General features: G+C 38.5%; 1 protein-coding gene across 16 annotated transcripts in view; it reads right to left on the reverse strand.

The window, feature by feature from the left end:
• SETDB2 (SET domain bifurcated histone lysine methyltransferase 2) overlaps positions 1-20,609 on the reverse strand; it is an 83,017-nt gene that overhangs the window by 18,105 nt on the left and 44,303 nt on the right. For 10 of the 16 annotated variants that reach the window (XM_038569454.1, XM_038569442.1, XM_038569445.1 and 7 more), the window contains 6 exons: positions 20,213-20,432; positions 19,613-19,712; positions 18,100-18,193; positions 16,215-16,555; positions 14,043-14,131; positions 10,362-13,512 (listed from right to left, as the gene is read on the reverse strand). In XM_038569454.1, coding sequence (XP_038425382.1) covers positions 13,395-13,512; positions 14,043-14,131; positions 16,215-16,555; positions 18,100-18,193; positions 19,613-19,712; positions 20,213-20,432 — 962 coding nt within the window. In that variant the 3' untranslated portion in view covers positions 10,362-13,394. Of the gene's footprint in view, positions 1-2,135; positions 2,258-9,668; positions 9,688-9,847; positions 10,054-10,073; positions 10,317-10,361; positions 13,513-14,042; positions 14,132-16,214; positions 16,556-18,099; positions 18,194-19,612; positions 19,713-20,212; positions 20,433-20,609 lie in introns of those variants that run through there. The other 6 variants (XM_038569453.1, XM_038569452.1, XM_038569459.1 and 3 more) reach the window with 6 other exon arrangements.

Raw genomic sequence — 20,609 nt, forward strand, 5'->3', positions numbered from 1 at the left:
TATATTAGAAAAAGGTGATGAAACAAATAAACCAACAGCAACAACAACAACAACAAAACAACCCAAGAAAAAGCTTATTAATTCAAAGTTCTAGACCTCTATGGAAAAAAAATTACTGAACATTCCTGAAATCCATAAAAGATATGAATTGCTGGAGACAGACTCTGTTGATGCATAGAAGCACTCATATCATTCCCCCCCCGCCCCAATTTCACCTAAAAATTCACTGGAATTCCAGTTAAAATTCCAATAGAAATTTGTGTGAAACCTTGTGAACTGATCCTAAAATTCAAAGCACCAAAAAATAGCTATAGCTTATCATAAAATCACAGTGATTAAGACAATGTTATACCAGCTCCGGGATAGACAAAGTGATCAATGGAAGAGAATAGAGCCAGAAACAGATCTGTGCACAAATGTTATATTGTTAGCACACCGGATTAACAGCGAGTTCCAGAAGGAGACAGACAGCCTGGGTAAGAATCCTGACTCCATCACTTAGAGCTGTGTGACCATGGGCAAGTGATTTAACTTCTCTGTGCCTCAGTTGTTTCATCTTTAGCTTGGGCATAGTAACGATACCTACCTCTTAGGGTTGCTGTAAGGATTAACAGTTTAATGCAGGTTAAGCTCCCAGAACAGTACCTTACACCTGGCAAACACTAAATAATAATGGGAGTTACCATTATTATCACTATAAGTCAATGAGAAAAGAACTGATTAGTCTATAAATAATGCTGGGAAAAGTGGTTACTCATAAGAAAAAAAAAAAAGAGGTCCCTACTTTACAGAGTAGTCTAAATAAATTCCTGTTGGATTAATAAACTAAATGAGAATGCCAAATTTTAAAATTTTTGGGAAAAAAGATAGAACCTCAGTAAAGGAAAGAATTTCTTAGGGGAAAAAAAATCCTACAAATTATAAAGGAAAATAATGACAAATTTAAGTACATTATAAGTCTCTGACAGGAAACACCATAAATGAAAAGCCAACATACGTAATAAAGCATTAGAATCGATTTATATACATAAATACATGTAAGCAAAATCAGGATCTCAAAGACAAAATGCAGTCTACAAACACAAGTCACAGAAGCAAGAAACAACTGTGCAAAAGCACAGCCAAATGAGGTACAATCGCCCTAATGATCTAAGGAATTGCAAATGCAAGCAAGAGACCATTTTATTTCACATACATTCATTGGAGGAAAAAAATTAAAATTTCATCGTATTATGTACATTAAGGAGAGAAACAAATTCTGAAACAGTGCATCAGTCATACTTGCTGCGATCTTTTTGGAGAGCAATTTGGCACATGCAGTGAGGTGCAAAACGCTCCCTGTGTCCAGCAATTCTGGTTTTAGCGATGTGCCCTATACCTGAGAAATTCTCCCATGAATCAGGAGACCTATACAAAGATGTTCATGACCGCTGGTTAGTTATATGAAAAAAGGTATAGAAACCTAAAAATGCTCATTCAGATGACAATAGTTTAGTAGTGACAGTCGCAAAATGGAATTCTGTAACATTTAAAATGAAAGATGTAGGAGTTAAATTTATCACATGGATAAATCTCAACAGTCACAGAACTTGATTGAAATTATACAAAGACCAAGAACATATAAAACAGTATCATAACGCACGTAAATATGCATGGTAAGAACATAATAAGATATTAAGAAACAGCACATCGGTGATGGCAATTATATTTCAAGAGGGATCGTGGAAGGGGAACAGAGAGAATTAGAGAATCCTTAACTATCTGTGTTTTATTTCTTTAAAAAAAAACTCAAGCTAAAGCAAATACAGTAAACTTTTACAAATCTGGGTGCAATGTCTAGAGGTACTGGTTATATTTGAAATATCTCATTAAGATATCTTCAAAGAAGATAATTGTGTTTCATCATAATTGTGTTTGATCAGTTCATCATAATTGTGTTTGATCAGTTATAAATAAAGCTAAAATGGAATAAGATGGTAAGATCTGAAACAGTTTAAAAAGTTAGAAAAATATGCTCCCCAAATCCCCACTTAAAAGCCTAAATCATGGCCAACTCATCATTGTCTGCAAAGCAATTTTTATCTATTTGGGTATGTCCTTCTCTAAAAGGACTCATGAGTTTTCAAGTAACTTACCAAACAATTTTCATGAGCAGCTATATTCTCTGATTGTGCAAAGTATAGGACACTATACTCGATGTCTTTGGGGCAGAGTGCACATGTCCTTTTTTCCATCTTTTCTGCAACCTGAAAGACACCTATAAGTAACATCCCTGATGAGAAATGGAAAAGTGGAACTTCTTGGTCTCCATAACTCCTCCACCAGTCTCAAAGTAGAAGGCAGAGCACTTGTTTTTATGAGAGATTCTCAACTTTCAGAGAAAGAAAAAAAAATTGGTACCCAAGTGGAGAAGCAATTTATTGTGTATTTCTTAAATGGCTTAATGAAAGGAAGGATCATAAATTAATGAATTCATTTAAAATGTCTAAACATGTGCCTCTTTATTCAAGAAGCACAATGAGGGGCTGCCTGGCGGGCTCAGTCAGAAGAGCATGTCACTCTTGATGTGGGGAACGGGAGTTTGAACCCCGTGTTGGGTACAGAGATTACTGAAAGAAAAAGACAGACAATCTGGACTTTAAACATAGAGCTCTCAAAACACTGCCTTGGCAATACTAAGCTCTCAATAATTATTATTATTGCCAATATAAATCAAGAAAACAATGATGTGCTCAATAAATAGCACTCTGGTTAACTGCCTGTAAAAATAATTTTAGATCTCTATGTCAAACTATATTCAAAGATATATTCTGAGTGAATTAAAGAAGTAAATGAGCAATGTGCTTTAATTTAAATGCACTTTAATCTAGCATTATAAGAACTTAGGAGAGCAAGATACAAAAAGGCAGGAAATTGATTTTTTTTTTTTTTTTTAAAGAAAGGGATGGAAGAAAGGAGAGGAACCTAAGAGGAGGAGAGGTAAGAAGAATAGGGAAGAGACAGAGAGGAAGAAAGAAGCCATTGGTTTCCGAAACCCCATGGGCAGGACTGTGAAGGGTAACTTTCTCTAACCTATGAGTTTGCTATTATTTTGGCCATAAATATCCATTTAACAATTTTTTTTTTTTTTTTTTTTTTTTTGCCCTTTCCAATGCTTATCCTCTTATTGATTTGGTTTTCTGCAGGACATACTTGTTTTTAATCTTCAAGTTTTAGTTTTGAAACAAAGATTTATTTTACCATTTAATGGTGAGAATGTTAAATTTAGATGAGGTTAACCAGTTAAGGTGTTCCTAAAAATTCTTATTATTCAAACGTGTAAGACCTTAAGACCTCTTGGTGTCTCTCTGAAATTAGATCTTACATTTCACAAAGTCAGAAGATTGCACTTTGGAGAGGCATTTATCTCACATTTGGATGGGTTTCTTTTTTCTTAAGATTTTATTTACTTGAGAGAGAGAGAGCACGAGCACAAGCACAGAGAGGGAGCACTGAGGAACACAGAGGGAGAGGGGGAAGCAGACTCCCTGCTGAGCAAGGAGCCAAAAGCGGGGCTCCATCCCAGGACCCTGAGATCATGACCTGAGCCAAAGGCAGACGCTTAACCCACTGGGCCACCCAGGTGCTCCTCAGGTGAGTTTCTTTAATTAATTTATGTTTCCTAGATTTGGGTCCTAATTAGTAGGGATACACATTTATAGTACCGCTACTCCTTACCAAGAAAAAGGAGGCAGGACTAAGAGAAAAATCCTTAAATGGAATGGAACAGGCCAGCTGCCTCTTCTCATTCATTTCAAACCACCACCAATTTGGGAGCACCTTTTGTAGGAAGAGTCATTTTGCTGGGCACTCCAGACCAGTACTGTCCAACAGAAGCATAATGGGAGCCACAGCTGAAAAATTTCTAGGGGCCTTGTGAAAAGAAGCAAAAGAAACAGGTGAAATTAATTTTAATAACATGCTTTATTCAAATATATCCAAAATATTATCCTTTCAACATTTGATCAATATAAAAAATTTATTCAGGAATGCCTGGGCAGATGCTCCGGCCCCGTTGAGCATCTGCCTTCAGCTCAGGGCGTGACCCCGGGGTCTCAGGATCGAGTCCCGCATTGGGCTCCCCACAGGGAGCCTGATTCTCCCTCTGCCTGTTTCTCTGCCTCTCTTTCTGTGTCTCTCATGAATAAATAAAATCTTAAAAAAAAAAATCCATTCTTTAGTACTGGGTCTTTGAAACCCAGTGTATTTTGCAGTTATAGTGTCTTAACTGAATAAACCACATTTTAATTGCTCCACAGCCATGGGTAGGGAACAGCACAGCAGAGGATATAAAGAAATAGGTGACAGAATTGTTGCCTGCAAGAAGCTAACAAAACAAAATAACAGAACAAATGCCATAAAGTAGTATACTGCTGAGTGGAGAAACAATACATGCTATGGATCCAGGGGAGAAAGTGGTTCCTTTGTCAAGAACAATGGGCCTGGAGCTGGTACTACCTGGGGGGGGGGGGGGGGGGGGGGGGGGGCAGGCAGGAGGGCCTGGAGACAGAAGTAGCGATGTAGGGAAAAGCTGAGAGGTTTGACCAAGGAGGCAAAAAACCAGCCAGCCTGAAGGAGGTCTCTGTGCAGAGGAAGCTGGAAAAGAATTTGAGAAACAGATGGGGAAAGCCTGGCAGGAGGGATGCTTGAACAGGGAAATAACATGATGAAAGAATTGTTTTAAACAACTAAACTTCAATAAAAAAAGAAACAAAAACACAACGGGGGTGGGGTGGGGGGGGAAGGATATTACAAAGTTGCCAAACAAAGAGACAATCAATGTGAATGCTTTTCTTGGTCTGAGTAAATAATTACAATGGGGGTGGGGGGGGGAGTTGTTATAAGCTCCATCACAATGCATGGAGAGAAATACTATGCTCCTGTCAGTTGTTCCCCAAACAAGTGTTAGGTTTGATGTCATTTCAATTTAAATCCCAAGAATGTTAAAGAACTTGAGAAAAATAAAGAAAAGATTATTTGCAGGGATAGACATGGACTTGGAGAAAACTTTGAAAAAAAAACCCAAACAAGAGTAGAGTATCTGCCTACCTAATTTAAAACCATATTATAATTTTTTAAAATTTATTTTTATTTATATATGATAGTCACAGAGAGAGAGAGAGAGAGAGAGAGAGAGAGAGGCAGAGACATAGGCAGAGGGAGAAGCAGGCTCCATGCACTGGGAGCCTGATGTGGGATTCGATCCAGGGTCTCCAGGATCATGCCCTGGGCCAAAGGCAGGCGCCAAACAGCTGTGCCACCCAGGGATCCCTAAAACCATATTATAAAGATACAACTAGGACAGAAGAGTATCTGACTACATGAAAAGAAAGGACAACAAAGTGCAGAGAGAAATAGAACGTAATCTTTGTGCCTTTAATATACCATAAGGAGGGATTTGCATTTCTTCTCTGGTACTGATGTCCTCAGCCCGTTTTCTATTAGGTTATTCACTATATTCTTATTGATTTAGGAGCTTGTCATGTATTCAGTATGACCCTTTGTTATTTATGTGGTCTTTTAACTGTTTCTAAGGTTCTATGACATAAAGAATGTTTGAATGTTTTATTTGATGGAATTATATCTTTTATGGTTTCTACTTTTGCGTGCAGACATAACTTAGAAAACACCCCTACTGTCTTCTAAAATGTTAAATTATTTTTATATTACATATTAATGTGAAATTTATTATAAAGTATGAGATGGAGATCTAACTTATTTTTATAGTGGTTAGCTCTGATTTAAATCTCCTTTTCATATAATTATTACATATGTTTGGGTTGTTCTTGTATTTCTATTTTGCTCCTTTGATTTGTCACTTCCTCCTCCAATATGACACTTCATAATTTTCAATGCTTTAGAATATATTTTAATATTTAACAACATAATACCCTATCCTAGATGAAAATGGGGGGGGGGGGGGGGGAGAATTCCAATATTTTAGTCACCTCAGGCCCAAAATCTATTTTGATTAAATTCTGTATTCTTATTTAAAAAAAGGACACAAATTGGACATGAAATTTTGTAAAGCACAGGCTTAAAAAAAAAAAAAAGAAAAAAGAAAAAGCATCAAGCAGTTAGGAGGATGGAATAAAAAGCACTAATAAAATAATGTAACATGGGATCCCTGGGTGGCGCAGCGGTTTGGCGCCTGCCTTTGGCCCAGGGCGTGATCCTGAAGACCCGGGATCGAATCCCACGTCGGGCTCCCGGTGCATGGAGCCTGCTTCTCCCTCTGCCTGTGTCTCTGCCTCTCTCTCTCTCTCTCTCTCTCTCTCTCTCTGTGACTATTATAAATAAATAAAAATTAAAAAAATAAAATCTTTAAAAAAAAATAATGTAACATGATAGGCATGCAGTGCTCCTTGTTGTGTAAGAGCTAGACATTTTTTTTTTTCACTGTTACCCTTTTCTTGTGAAAAGCAGGATGTACAGACAGGGCCAATGTAATGTGGCTGAGCTGTCAGGCCATGGATACCTGAACATGGCCCCCCTGTTTGCTCTGGGGACTCTGCCCATCTGAGTTGCACTCCTAAATTCACAGGCTTCTAGGGTTTTGGCACCTGGGAAGGCCTTTTGACCTAGAGTACCCCCCCCATCCCCCATGGAAAGAACCCCAAAGTGGGACACACAGGCTCCCCCTAATGGCTTTTCCTTGGTAAAACATCTCCTCATCATAGTTTCCTAAAAGACCTTGGCTCTCACTTGTCCATGCTTCCAGACTGGAAGCATTCCAGACGTATGTAACTGTCTGCAGGTGGGGCAATCACCTGAGAGGCTTTTACATAGACAGACATCCCCCCGCTGATCTGAACACTGCTACGTGCTATCTGAAACTCCAGGACCAAATACATTTGGATCTCACCTGAATTCAGTAACTGTATAGATTCAGACAGTGAGGGATAGGTGTCTTATGGGGGCTGGGGCATTTTAGGGAAGAGTCTATTGGTCTCTAGCAGCAGCTGACACAGGAATAATGGACAGCAGGGCTCCCCAACGTCCTTCTACTGTGTCTAGCAGACCTAAGGACTCAGAGACTAATCTAACAAGAATTCTCAAAAGATGAAACTGATGGCCAAGAAAAGTTCTACTGAATGAAGTTGCAGAGAAATGATAAGCCAGGGACACATGAACTGTGACTAACTCAAACCAACACAGTGAATCTCAGTCTCTCCAGGTCCACCTCACCTGGGAAGGGATTGCTAAGCCCACAGCCTCTGCAGGAGTGTCAGGGATATCTTCTAAATGTTCCCCTTACCAGGCATGGTCTTAAAGCCCACCAGACAAAGGCAATCCAGTCAGAGGACAGAATCTGGGATAGCCAGATAGGATAGCCAAGAAACACATTTAACCATTACATGAGTGGATGATAGAATGAGAGTCACTAATCCTATTAATTCCATTTACAACCCCCTTCTGGTAGGGTATGATTTATGTTCTGGACATGCCAACAATTTATGGTGCTGGCTTGGACATTTCTTCCTCTTTTCTTCTTTTGGATCAACTTAATTTTTATTGCAGCTTACTATTTTAGTTCTTTCCATTAGATATCAGTTTTGTGGGAGAAGTCAATTTTAATCACTGAGTCCAGGGACTGCACACCTGAAGTAGATAAAGACCAAAACAGAAGAGTAAACATTACCTAGAGGCTTGGTAATGAACTTGGAAAATAAATGGCTTCATTGGATTGCCCCTGGATGATGTGACTAGATATAACTTTGGGATGAGTATGTATTTGGGAGAGCCAGAAAGCATTACTGGGGACAGCTTTAGAACGTACAAACAAGAATAAGGATGTGTGTGTTGCAGGAGAGGGGTGGTGGACAGCCAAGGAGTAGGACGTTCAGTGGACTTCTTTACAATTATCTAACTTAGTCACACACAGGGATGATCCTCAACAGACAGGTTTGTACTATGTGACTTGATTTCCCTGGGCACAGTTGACAGTCCCAGAGGACCTACCTGCCCAACTCTCAGATATACAGAATTCAGACAAGTTTTTACTTCGGATTGGGCTGGTTTCCCTCTCGTGAAAGACATTCTCTATCACCAAGAGAAGAGAAGCCAAGCTAATTCTTAGTGGTACATACAAGCCCACTCATGCCTTCAACAAAGTCTTAGTAAGAACCTATTATGCACTGTCTTAGGCACTACAAATAAAACAGAGAATGAGAGTTTCAACTTTCATGGAACTTATATGCTAGTAGTAGAGACAGCTAAGTATTTTTCCTGCTAGCAATAAGGGCTATGAAAAAAATAGAGCAGGGAAAGAGGTAGAGAGTCATGAGGGTGCTGGGGTGCTCTCTTAAACAGGAAAGGCATGCAAAGCTGCAGAGGATACACTTGAGAGAGACTTGAATTATGGTGGGGAAGTGAGAAATGGGAGACAAAAAGAAAGACACTGAAGCAGGGATGGGTTTGGCGGCTTGGAGGACCCACAGGGCAGTGAGGGGTGGCAGAGGCATCAAGATGGCCGGGGGACAGGATCAGACCAGGACATGGGGTACACTGTAGGCCACACTAAGAGATTATTCTGAAGGCAATGAGAGACTATTGAAGGCCTGGGGAGAATCACATCTGCTTTTTGTTTTTTAAAGATCCTCTTGGCTGCTGTGCAGCTTGTTTCTCTGAAAGGTTACAGTAGGAGTGAGGCCAATACTCCAGGCAGGTCAGGAGATGATGGTGCACTGGGGCTGGGATGGTTGCGCAGGTGAGAAGCAGTCAGGCTCATGATACATTCTGAAAACAGAATAGACTGGTCTGATGAATGCATTAGATGGGAAGTGAAGAAGAAAGAGTGTCACTGAGGGCAGTCTGGACCAGAAGGGGGGGAAGGCAGGCTGGTGGTTGAACAGGTTTGGAATATGTGAGTATATGCAGAGAAACAAGAATTCTCTTTGAGACATACTCAGTTTGACACCATCCTAGGCACTGATGAAGTTGGTTCTACAAATCTGGAGTTTAGGGAAAAGGTCAGGTTGGAACCTCATCTCCAAGAACATTCTATAGATAACACCAGCTGAATAAATAAATCCAACGGCTGGAGTTGTGGTTGCCACATGACCTTCTGGGCCGGTCCTTTGTTGTGTCATCACCTCTGTATGGTACACCCTTTCAACCTACCTCTGGTTGATCCTTGCCCTTTAAAACTATGGGCATCCTGGTCTCCATAAAGCTCTCCCTGAACACGGGGCTGAGTAAGGAACCCCTCATTTGGGCCTTTGTGACTGTCTACGGCAGGGTCTGCTTAACTCCTCTCTGTGTCCCAGGATCTAGCCGGCAGCCCTGCACACAGGAGGGGCGCTACACCTGAGAATGAAGGGAAGGAGCAGACTCACAAGACAAGCTGTCTTACTCACAGGGCCGCCGAGGAGCTGAACTACTAAGTGGGAAGGAGTGGCTGGTTCCAAAGAATCAAAGTCTCTGCAAGAACCTTCCCAACTGCTCCCGGAGACCCAGCTGACCACTGCTCTTCAAGGAAGGGCCCACCTCCCGCCTACTTCTAGGGCACCAGCCTTTCAGGGCTGGATGGGCTGCCCGCGGAGAGTGGCCGTTGGTCTCCCTCCAAGCCTCCTCTGTTCCCAGGGCAGCAGGGCGGTAGCAAGGGGAGGGGGAAGAGGAAGACGCACCTCCCACAGGTGGAGCTCCAGGCGGTGGACTTTGCCCCCCAGGGCCGCCTAAGAGGCGAAGAGGCGGCGGCCAGGCCTCGGAGCCCCGCGGGCGGGGGCGCAGCGCTCCGAGCAGGCCCTGGGGCCCGCCCTGCGCCGCCGGGCCTGCACCCTCCCTGCGCCGCCAGCCCGGTACTCACCGGTGGGGTGCGGGAGCTGGTCGCGGCCGTCCCGGGCCTCGGCCCTGCTGGCTCCGTGGGGTGACCTGGCCACCGCCGGGTCCATGGTGCACCGTCCGCAGCCGCCCGCCCGCTGCACGCAGCGCTTCCGGAAGTTCACGGGCAGCGCCAGAGTTTCGTTTTCGCAAAAGCTACGATGACTGATTTCCTCTGCCTAGGGGGAAATTCTGGGCGGGAGATACAAAGGGTTTTCCGCAAAGGGTTTCCCAGACGGAGTTTTCATTCAAAGGGGAACTCGCATCTTCTACAGATCCGAGTACGAATCTCTTTTTAATTTGCAGGTGAGGTGCTCCCCACCCTGCCCAGACGTTTTCCTCTTCAGATGGGGAAGAGAGGTGTCCTCCCAAACCCCCGGGATCAGCTGGAGAAGTGATTGCTCTTCTGAGGGATTATCCATTTCTTCTAGAAACTATGCAACACCAAGTTTGGCCTAAATAGATAGGTCATAAATGTAGGCACAATTAATCAATTGTAATTCCAGTTGCAAGTCAAGTCTTTATTTAGCACCCATGGGGTACACAGCACCATTCAAGAAGAGGTTTTCAGTGCATGTAACAAATACACATGTAGAGAACACAAATGTGTAAACTTAAATTACAGATTAAAAAAGTTGTTTCGGAAAAAAGCTTGTAATGGTGGCTTGCTCAGGAATTAAAGGAAAACTTCTGGAGGTCGTGCATTTTGAGGTTTTATTATATTTTTGCATTTTTGAGGTTTTAAAGAGAAGAGAGGCAAATTGGGGACAGCAGAAAATATTTAAAAAGATAACTTGGATAGTCTTGACAAATACAGAAATTACAGAAGAATAGGACTCAAAGGGGAATAAAAGCAGACTCTGGCAGCCAAGATTCTGCCCTTCAATCAGCCCAAAACAAAGCATTAAGGAGACAATTAGAGACTGATCTAGCCCAGCTAGGTCGTGATGTGGCACTTGAAGAGACCCATCCCCCACTCCAGCTTTCAATCTCAGCCTTTTAGTGTTCTCCTCTTAAGTGTGAATAGACTGCCAGGATCACAAACTGAGGAAAGCCTGTAACAGGAAAGACAAAAACCAAAGGCAATATACAGGGAAAACAAGAAATAAACCTTCAAAGTCACAAAATATGCAGGAAAAATACAGATATGAATGCATATGTGTATACACACATAAATCTATAAAATATACATCGTGGTATTTTTAAAGAAATAAGATACTGCAACCATGAAGCCAAAATAGGATACTATTTAAAGAAATCCAAAGAAAAGGGAGCTCTAGAAATTAAAAATACAACACCAGAAAAATAAAGCACAATGGACATATTGCAAGATTTAAATTGGGAAAATTTCCCAGAAAGTACAGCAAAAAGATAGCTGAAAATAAAGAGAAAAGAAAATTTGGAGCACCTGGTTGGTTCAGCTGGAGGAACATGAAACTCTTGATCTCAGGGTTTTAAGTTTGAGCCCCACATTGGGTATAAAGATTACTTACATAACTTGAAAAAAAAATCAAAAGTCTCTAAAAAAAGAGAGAAAAAATTTGAGAGCCAATCCTGGAGGTCTAACATCTGAATAACAAGAATTCTATAAAGAAAGAATAAACAGATGAGGAATCATTAAGGAAATGGTTCAAGATAATTTCCCTGAAGGACAAAGAATTCAGACTGGAAGATCCCACCAAGCACCCAGGATGAAGGATGAAAATGGACCTTACCAGAAACTGAATACTGGGATAAAGATAATTCTGTCAGCTTCAAGAGATAAAAACTGGTCATATATATAAAAGATAAGGAACAGAATGACATAGGACTTCAGTAGTCACCATGGAAGGAAGCAGCAGCTTTCAAAATTGTGAATGGAGGTTGCTCAAGAATTCTATACTCTGAAAAAATAGCAATCAAGTGTAAGAGTAAAAGAACACGTTCAAACATGCAAGGTCTCAAAATATTCACCTCTCAATTTTCCTTTCCAAAAACAACTGGAAGGTGTCCTTTCACCAATGTATGGGAATAGACCAAGGAAAAGGGAAATAATGGGAATTTAACTGGGAACAGATCTGACGTAAGAGAGACAGAGGGCATCTTTAGGACATGGATGGAAGACAACAGTTGTTAAGTAGATCAAGATGTCAGGATTTCTGCACAAAAATATTTCCCATACTTCTCAAGTATCTTCACTTTCAATGTACTGCCTGAAATTCCTACCTCTTTACTGTGAATAAATGGACTTAACTTTCCTTGTCTGTCTCCAGGATGTTAGACTGTAACTTTGCTCCTTTTCCTAGTTGCCTAGTTTTCCACTCTCAAAAACCATTTCAAGTTAAATTTTCATCTAGTTCAATGTTTTTAAGCAATTAAATTGAATCCAAACTTAAGAGTTTTATTTGAATAGTGACCAAACTAAACCCAGAATCAACTACAGGAAAAAAAGAAAAAGACATAAAACCTCTCAAAAACCAAAACTACTTTTAATTACTCCATTTTGAGCTACTATTCCTATTCTGGTTCCAAGGATAAGTTCGCGGCAGCCAAATGTACAACTTTGTTATGGATAAAATTAGTTTTGACTCTTGGAGATTCCCAGTCCCTTTCCACTCTGCAATCAGGGCTGGGTAACCAACCTGAAGAATAGCAGAATATAACCCCTTTTTCTCTACAAAAGCAATTTGCACATCACAGCCAGGAGAATCCAAGAAGCTGTTCCAGACATTACAACTCAGTAGAATTGATTTGTTTTGCTTTGTTAAGTGAAATTCTTGCCCAGCACAATCCCGTTTGGCCTAAATAAGCCAAATCTGACTAGTTTCTAAGTTTTCTTTTCTTATGGCTTTCCTCTACCTAGAACAAAAAATATACCAATTCCTCCAGGTTTTTATTCCCTTTTCTTATCTCTGTACTGAGGAGTAAAGAGAATCTATGGAAAAAAAAGTTCCATCTCAGGTTTGCTCCAAGGAGCTTTCCCCTTAGCATTCAAATGGTTTGATGAGTCAGAAGTACATGCAGCCAGAGCTTCTCCAACTAGTCTTAAAATACTTGGAAGTAATATGTGTAAAGTTCTTACATATTCCTCAGGCTGTGTTGCCCACCTTATGGCTCATACTGGTAAATTATTTGCCAAGAAATAAACATAAATTTTGTAGGTAAAGATGTGAAATTTGGCCCTTTAGGGCATGAACTCAAAGATAATAATCACAAAAGCAAATAACTGAATTCTACTGACATTTGTTTCTCTTAATATATAATTTACAAATAAGTTACAAACTGTATAATGGTATTTCATATAAAATATACACTTCCATCCCACTCGTCAAGTTGAACAGCAGAGAATAAAGAGAGAGCCTGTGCATATGAAAATGTCCTTATTTTGTTCCAAGCATTTCTAGGTCATACAAATGATTCCCCTGACAAGGGTAAACTGCATTCTTTTGATGGACCATAACCTAAGTTAATTCCACTGATGACTGAAGGTTCTCTTGCATGCCTCTCACTGCAACATGATAAGCTAATCTCATCAATAAGCATTAGCTACAGATTTATAATATTTTCTTTCTACACTTGTTAACCCCACATTGGCAGAGGATTTCTTTTTCAGGCATAGTCCCAGCTTCATACCCATAATCCCATGTTAGTTCTGTTCTTGCTTTCACATGCCTAGAAAGTAGAAATTAAAAAGTAAACATAAATTATAATCAATTTCTTATTAACATCATTAAAAATCTTCAAAAATCTGGTCTATTCTGTCACTCCAACACCTAATTAGGAATGCTTTTATTAAGAATAATCATTTGAGTTTTATTTTAAATCTACCAAAATCCTAAGTAAGAAGAAACTTGTCAATACCCATGAGAAAGGAAGTGTTTTGCAAACATGTGGAACCCAGTGACGTGATGAGGTCTGTAGTGTGATAGCTGGAGGCAATTCTGACTCACAGGAGATGTAGCATTAATACATCATTTATTCCCTAAACTGAACTGGTCAGAACTACCATCTTTAGCCCTTCAGGCATTAATTGTCACAGGAAGTAAGGATTGAAAATTTAACTGTTTAAAATTTTATTGACTAGGAACAGTTTGGGATAAATGAATATTCTAGGGTAGCAGATATTAGGGGCTATCGCACGTATTTTTATATTGTTATTTTGCACAATTTCAAAATTAAATCACATAAAAGAAATTTCAAACCTGTTGGTGAAGAACGCCACCAATGGAAAATTTCTGTCACGTGTTTCTACAAAAACATTCTGTACCAAAAGATTTGGGCAACAACTATGCTGTTAAAATAAATACATAAATAAACACAGGTTAGATAAAGAGTTTGATACCTTGTTTTTGAAGCATTAGAATACTATTGTTTCTAACAAATCTCATTTATTTTCGTTTCTTTCCCTTTCTTGCTGACCTATATGTAAAATATCATAGATTGTAATATTTTAATAGTAGGAAACCAATCAGAAAAGCCCTGTTCTGACATTCTTATCTTACTGGTAGAAATGCAAAATAGTATAAGCTTCTATAGAAGATAATTTGTCAATTTTATATTATTATAAGTGCATTTATCCTTTGATTCAGCAATCCCATATCTGGGAATGTATTCCACAGATGCATCTGTATGTATCTATGTGTATGATTATTAAGTACTGTTTTTAATAGTAAAACATTACTATTCTAAACATGGTTTAAGAACAACCCAAATATTTAAAGAAGACCAGTTAAATAAACTTTGGTATATCCATACAATGGAATTCTATGTAGCCATAAACAAAAACAAAATGAGGAGTTCTCTCTGTGTACTGATATGGAAAGATTTCCAGAGTATATTGTTAATTTAAAAAACAAGGCACAGAACAGTGAATATAATATGCTTTTATGTAAAAAAAGGGGGAAACAATATAATTTCTTATTTCCACAAAGAAACAATATAAGAACAAACAAAAAGTAGTAAAAATGATTTTACTATATAAACAAGGTCAAAAAGAAAAAAAAAGAAAAAAGAAAATAAAGTATAAGGTCAGTAAAGGCATAGTTACTTTTTAGGATTTTTTTTTTTACAGAAGAAAAAAGGTTAATAGGAAAAATGTATGTGACTGGTTTTACATCATTGTCTAACAGACCCTCTGGAAAGGGGACATATGTAAGCAATTGATGTCTGCTGAACACTATTAGTGATCCTTGTTCAAGGCTTCTAAATCTAACATGATATGATCTTATCCAATTACCACCATTCCAATACTGTTGTATTGCCCACTAGCTCCCATCTCCACACATTCATCTACTGCCAGATTCATAAAGGAACCAAATCCCTGCAATACTGCTTAGCCATGTTTGCCACTATTCAATTTCAGTGATAACTCCCTGTCTATACTTTTTTTTTCAATTGGGCTGGTAACCTTTACTCATGGTGCCTATGTGGCAGGCTTGGACCTACCCTGAAATACAATTTTGTTTGGCTGATGTATGTATTCTGTATGGCTATTTATTTATTTATTTATACAATTTTATTGCATTTATTAATTTTATTTCCATTTTTGAATCATGAATGTATTTTCTACGTAAAAAAAACTAAAGAAGAAAGGAAGGAAAGGAGAAAGAAAAGAAAGGAAGAAAGGAAGAGAAAGAAAGAAAAAGAAAGAAAGAAAGAAAGAAAGAAAGGAAGGAAGGAAGGAAGGAAGGAAGGAAGGAAGGAAGGAAGGAAAGAAAGGGAGAAAGAAAAAAGGAAGGAGGGAGGGAAGGGCAGTTCTGTTTTTTTCCTCCTCCAAATAAAACAGGAGCCCAGGTGGTGTGCTGGTTGGGAGAGTAAAACCAACCATACTGTTCTGATATACCCACTTTCAATGTAACTGATGGGAAATAAAGCCATGACAGTTCTTTGCTGCGGATCTTTCTTTAATGACTCTCCAGACATGTTTGGTATTAGTATAGAAGTAGTCAAAGTGGAATAAAGAAGAGCAGTTGGGGGACAGAGGAAGAGAGGAAAGGATTCTATTTCTTGTTAACCACGAATCCACCTAACTAGGGGAAAAGGAAACAAACCAAATAGATCATCTAGCAAGGAAAAAGTTCTTTGTTTTTAAAGCTTTTCTGACTTCAGGTAGGGAGGTGGATGAATATTGAGGGCATTGGGTGTTGTATATAAGTGATGAAACACTAAATTCTATACCTGATACTAATATTGCACTGTATGTTAACTGGGAATTTAAATAAAAACTTGAAGAAGAAAACAAGACTCTGTGACTTCAGAATCGTTTTCTCTTTTGATGGTAGGTGAATTACATGACTGCACAAAAATTTCAAACCATTCAAAGCAGCACAGAAAAATAGTTGTTTAGAAATGTGAATTTCAGCCCATATACTCACATTAAGGAAGCGGCCCACATTCCCTTCTTTTGTGGCATCCAATAAAAACACATTCCCTTTACTGAACTTCTTTAGGGAATTAGGTGAAATATTCTTGGCTTCACTTGGGAACTCTTTATCACAAAAGACCTGATGATTTCGATACGCTGGAGATCTTTCCTCTTGGGGCTTTTGCACTTGAGCTTTGAACTCCTTTATAATATTTTGTTTATCCAGTGTGGTTGCTTGGTTACATCTGCCCCCTGATGGAGATTCTTCTCTACATTTAGTTATATCTATCACATCTGATTCAATCAGCAGATTGTCTTCAGAGTCTTTAACTTGGTAGGAGCTTGAATCCTCTAATAAACATTTTGGAAGGAAGTGTCAGCAAATATACTTGGCTGATCAACAGTCCTGAGATTAACATACTAATTAAATACTAGTTGCTTTAATTATTGCTAATCCTTACAATGTACGAAGGTAGACAGTACTCCGATTTTACAAATGAAAACTTTGAGCCTCTGAGAGGGTAAGAGATTCACCTGACCTGCAATATAATGAGAAGTGGGGTAAGAAACCCAGAAGTGTCTCAAATGTTTGAGAAATGTCTGGCTCCAGGGCTGCCTTCTTTCTACCATCTTTTTACTAATGTTCTGTGGCCTCCTGTTATGACTATATTTAATCTCTCTTCATAAGCTGACTTCCCTCTCTTCAACCCTGGAATCTGCATTTAAGTATATTCTGAATACCTGTAACAGAGTGGGTGGTTAGGGAGTACTTGAGGCCTTTAGGATACCAATGAAAGGTCTGGGAAGACCCTGTTTGGCATCACCCACCACAAGTGACAAGATAACAACTGTACTGGTATGGGTTTCGCACACATTAGTGTTTGGTGGATTTGCTACAAGACCACTCAATATTTACACTTTTACAAACAGTAATACTTTAGAATAAGATGAACTGCCTTAATCATTTTTCTTATCCAGTAATGGAAATAATTTTTTTTAGAATATCCAAAAGTATGAATGCTTGTCAAATGGAATAGGTAAAATCGTTTATTTTTAAAAAGTCACTTGTGCCACCTAGCTGAGTGGTGTATTTCTCTAATGTTCTTGATTTAATCATTATTGCTATTGGCTGCTGTTCCTACATGTTCTCACATTTTAATTATGGGTTACTTGTAAAGGATAATAATATATAACTGGCATATATATATTACTGTAGCAATTAACAAGGATGCTGAGCATCCCTGCAAACACTGTTGGCTGGAGTACTGCAGAATGATGTATCTGTACTTTTAAAAGAGCCCCTAACAAAGAGTGAGAAAATGGCTGCTTTGGACAATGCTTCCAAAGCCACAGATAACACTGGACTGTTCACAGACTCAGAGTTGTCTACCCCACTTCTTCCTGCCACACCTCAGGTGACTGCTGGCATATGGATCAAGGGTTGGCAAACTTCTTCTGCAAGGGGCCAAGAAAGAAGTATTTTAAGCTTTCTGTTTGATCTCTGTGGGGACTATTCAGCTCTCCTGACAGGGTCTGAAAGCCTTCGGAGAGAATATGTAACTTAATAACTGTGGCTATGCTCTAATAAAACTTTGTTTATTGACACCAAAATATAATTTTATATAATTTTTAAGTGTCACAAAATTTACTCATCTTCTTTTTTTTAGGTACTTAAAAATGTAAAAGTTACCTTAGCTCATGGGCCATACATAAATAGATGGTGGGCCAGATTTGGTTCACAACCTAGTTTGCCAACGTCTAATCTAGACACGTAGTAACTTTTATAATGAATGCAACTTGTTTGTTCTAAATCTGACAAAATAAGCCATAGGTAGTGAGCAAGACAGACATAAAGGCAGAAGAGGCAGGCTATCACAGAGTGAAACAAAGCCTACTTTTCATTTCCTTGGTATTGGAGTTCAGATGTACTTGAGTTGGTTTAAATCCATCATTATCTTCTGAGGTGACAGACTCTGAGGAAGCAAATCCCTTAAAAGAGAACAGGTAAGATGTCTTTACTTTCTAGGTCAGGAAAAAAAATTTAATGTAGCAGTTATTTAATGTAGCAGTCTTTGGTCAAGTGTCAATCTTCATAGGCTGTAGCTTAGTTTTGGAAGCCTCAAAGCTGGTATCATAAGGAGTCTCTGGAGTGATGGAGAACTTTTTGCTGTGTTCTACTTCTAGGTTCTTTAGTAAGCCACAGCTATAAAGACTTTATTTATCAAGACCGTCAAGACATTCTTTAGGCATTAAAATTTAAAATAAAATTCAAAGACATCTGTCTGTATCTCTCTATTCTGATACCAGATTACAAATTTGGCTTCAACTAAAATATGTGCAAATACGAAAAAAAAAACAACTTTAGTTTTTACTTCAAAGAGGTTAAAGGAGTTGTCTATCTTTACGAACTGTGGACACTGCAATCACTTTATATGGTAATGATAACTTCTGAAAAGGTTATAAGCTTAACACCACACCTGGCACTCAACTAACTGCTCAATAAGTGTTGACATTATTAATATTATACAGGTTACTTAAATGGTCAATATTTTTTGAGCACTTGAGTGTAAAGCATTGTGCTACACAAAGTTTCTGAGGCTTATTTCATTTAATCCTCTTAACTCAGACAGATACCATTATCCTCGTTTTACAGATAGAGGAATGCAGACGTGGAGATGTCACCCAGGTCTAAGCAGCAGAGCCAAAGGTCAAACCCAGGTCTGTGTGGTCTAATGGCCTAACCTCTTCATCACTATGTGATCCTGAGGAGGTACTTACTATACGTACATTACTACACAGACGGCAACTATTTGCACATCACCTAGGGCAGAGTTTTTATTTCTCATCAACAAGCCCTACTGTGAACTACCTTTATGTCCTCCTCTGTTCTTTTTCCTGTATCTTTCTTTTCTTCTAAGTTAGTCTCTGCCTAGTTATTCTTAGTAAAGACTGAAAAATGCACCTTCAAAAGCTATCATGTAAAATGGTGTTTTCTGAATGATTCTTTCATTGGGATGTCTTCTCTTTCTTACATCTCACAACCTTATCTCCTCAACCTAAATTACTCCATCTTTTTTCTTATTGTGTATCACCATCAACTCTGGAATACTTTAGCTTTTCTATAAATTAGCAGAACTGGACAGCTCTCAGTCTCAGTGGAACACATTGTCAGATCAGGACCAACACTCTCTTTAGTATCAAAGCTGGGAATATGCCAATGACCATAGAGGACACTAAGTAAATAAAACATGGTCCTGACACTTAAAGAGTACACCAATTCCAAATAATAAAAGAAATCCTACACATTAAGTTACACAAACAATTGGAACTAAAAGATAGAAGTAAAAGAAAGATGAGATCACAGCTAATGTTCTCAGAAGAGCCCCATCTACATTTTGCGTTTTTTACCATCCTTTTCCCATTGCGCTGAATAATGACTGTCTTCACTTTAGGACTTCTAATGACTGAATGATATTGAATTCTTGAAATACTGTTACATTTCATATCTCTGAAAAGGAAAAAAAAATTATTCTATGTATCACTAAAAATCCTCTTTATTGGACCCTAAAATATAGATATCAGTGTTTACAAAGTATCCATTAGAAATTAATCTAACAACATCTATATCTCCCACTAAAGAAGGAAATATATTTTAAAGTCAATCATTTTCTAAATATGTTTAAAAGATAATCTGTGAAAAGCATTGTCAAAAAAAGGATGAAAAATAAAAAAGACAGCAAAATTTATGACATCCATAAAACTCTGATTAAAGTCATATGTCTTAAAGGGTAAAACTCCAGAAATGGAACATTGAGGAAATAAAGTATGTTGGCTAGATTTTAAAATATAAGCGTTCTAGATTTCTCAGTGTTAAACTTATAGCCACGAAGCAAATTGATACATAGGAGTTACACAGGAGTAGATGGGAAAGTCAGAAACAAAGAGAACCAACCATTCTTGATCAATAATACAGGTCCATCTTGACTGGGTTCCTATGATCTTACTTACGTAACAGGCTCTTTTATATTATTATTGAATACAGGTGGACACTCCTCAGTCGCAGCACTTCTATTATGTGTTTCCAGGTCTAATGGGATAACTTCAACCTCACAATCTGCAACTTCTATTTTCCTCTTTTTTGAAAACATATTTTTCATAATATAATCTTTTCCGTTTTCATCAGTAGCAGCACCAGGTTTCTCCACATTAGATCTGCTTAATAATCTTCCTAAAAGAAAAAAATAAGACTTTAGTAAGACAAAATATAATTGCTAAGCAACAAAAGAACACCTCTATTTTGCTCCATTATTAAAGAACTCTGAAATGTGCCACATTTCTAGAATAAAAATAAACACATTAACTCATCCTAGAAAACTCTTGTAAGAAACATTAAACAAAACACCAA

Source organism: Canis lupus, chromosome 22, assembly GCF_011100685.1.
Source record: "Canis lupus familiaris isolate Mischka breed German Shepherd chromosome 22, alternate assembly UU_Cfam_GSD_1.0, whole genome shotgun sequence".
In the NCBI taxonomy this organism is placed as follows: Eukaryota; Metazoa; Chordata; class Mammalia; order Carnivora; family Canidae; genus Canis; species Canis lupus.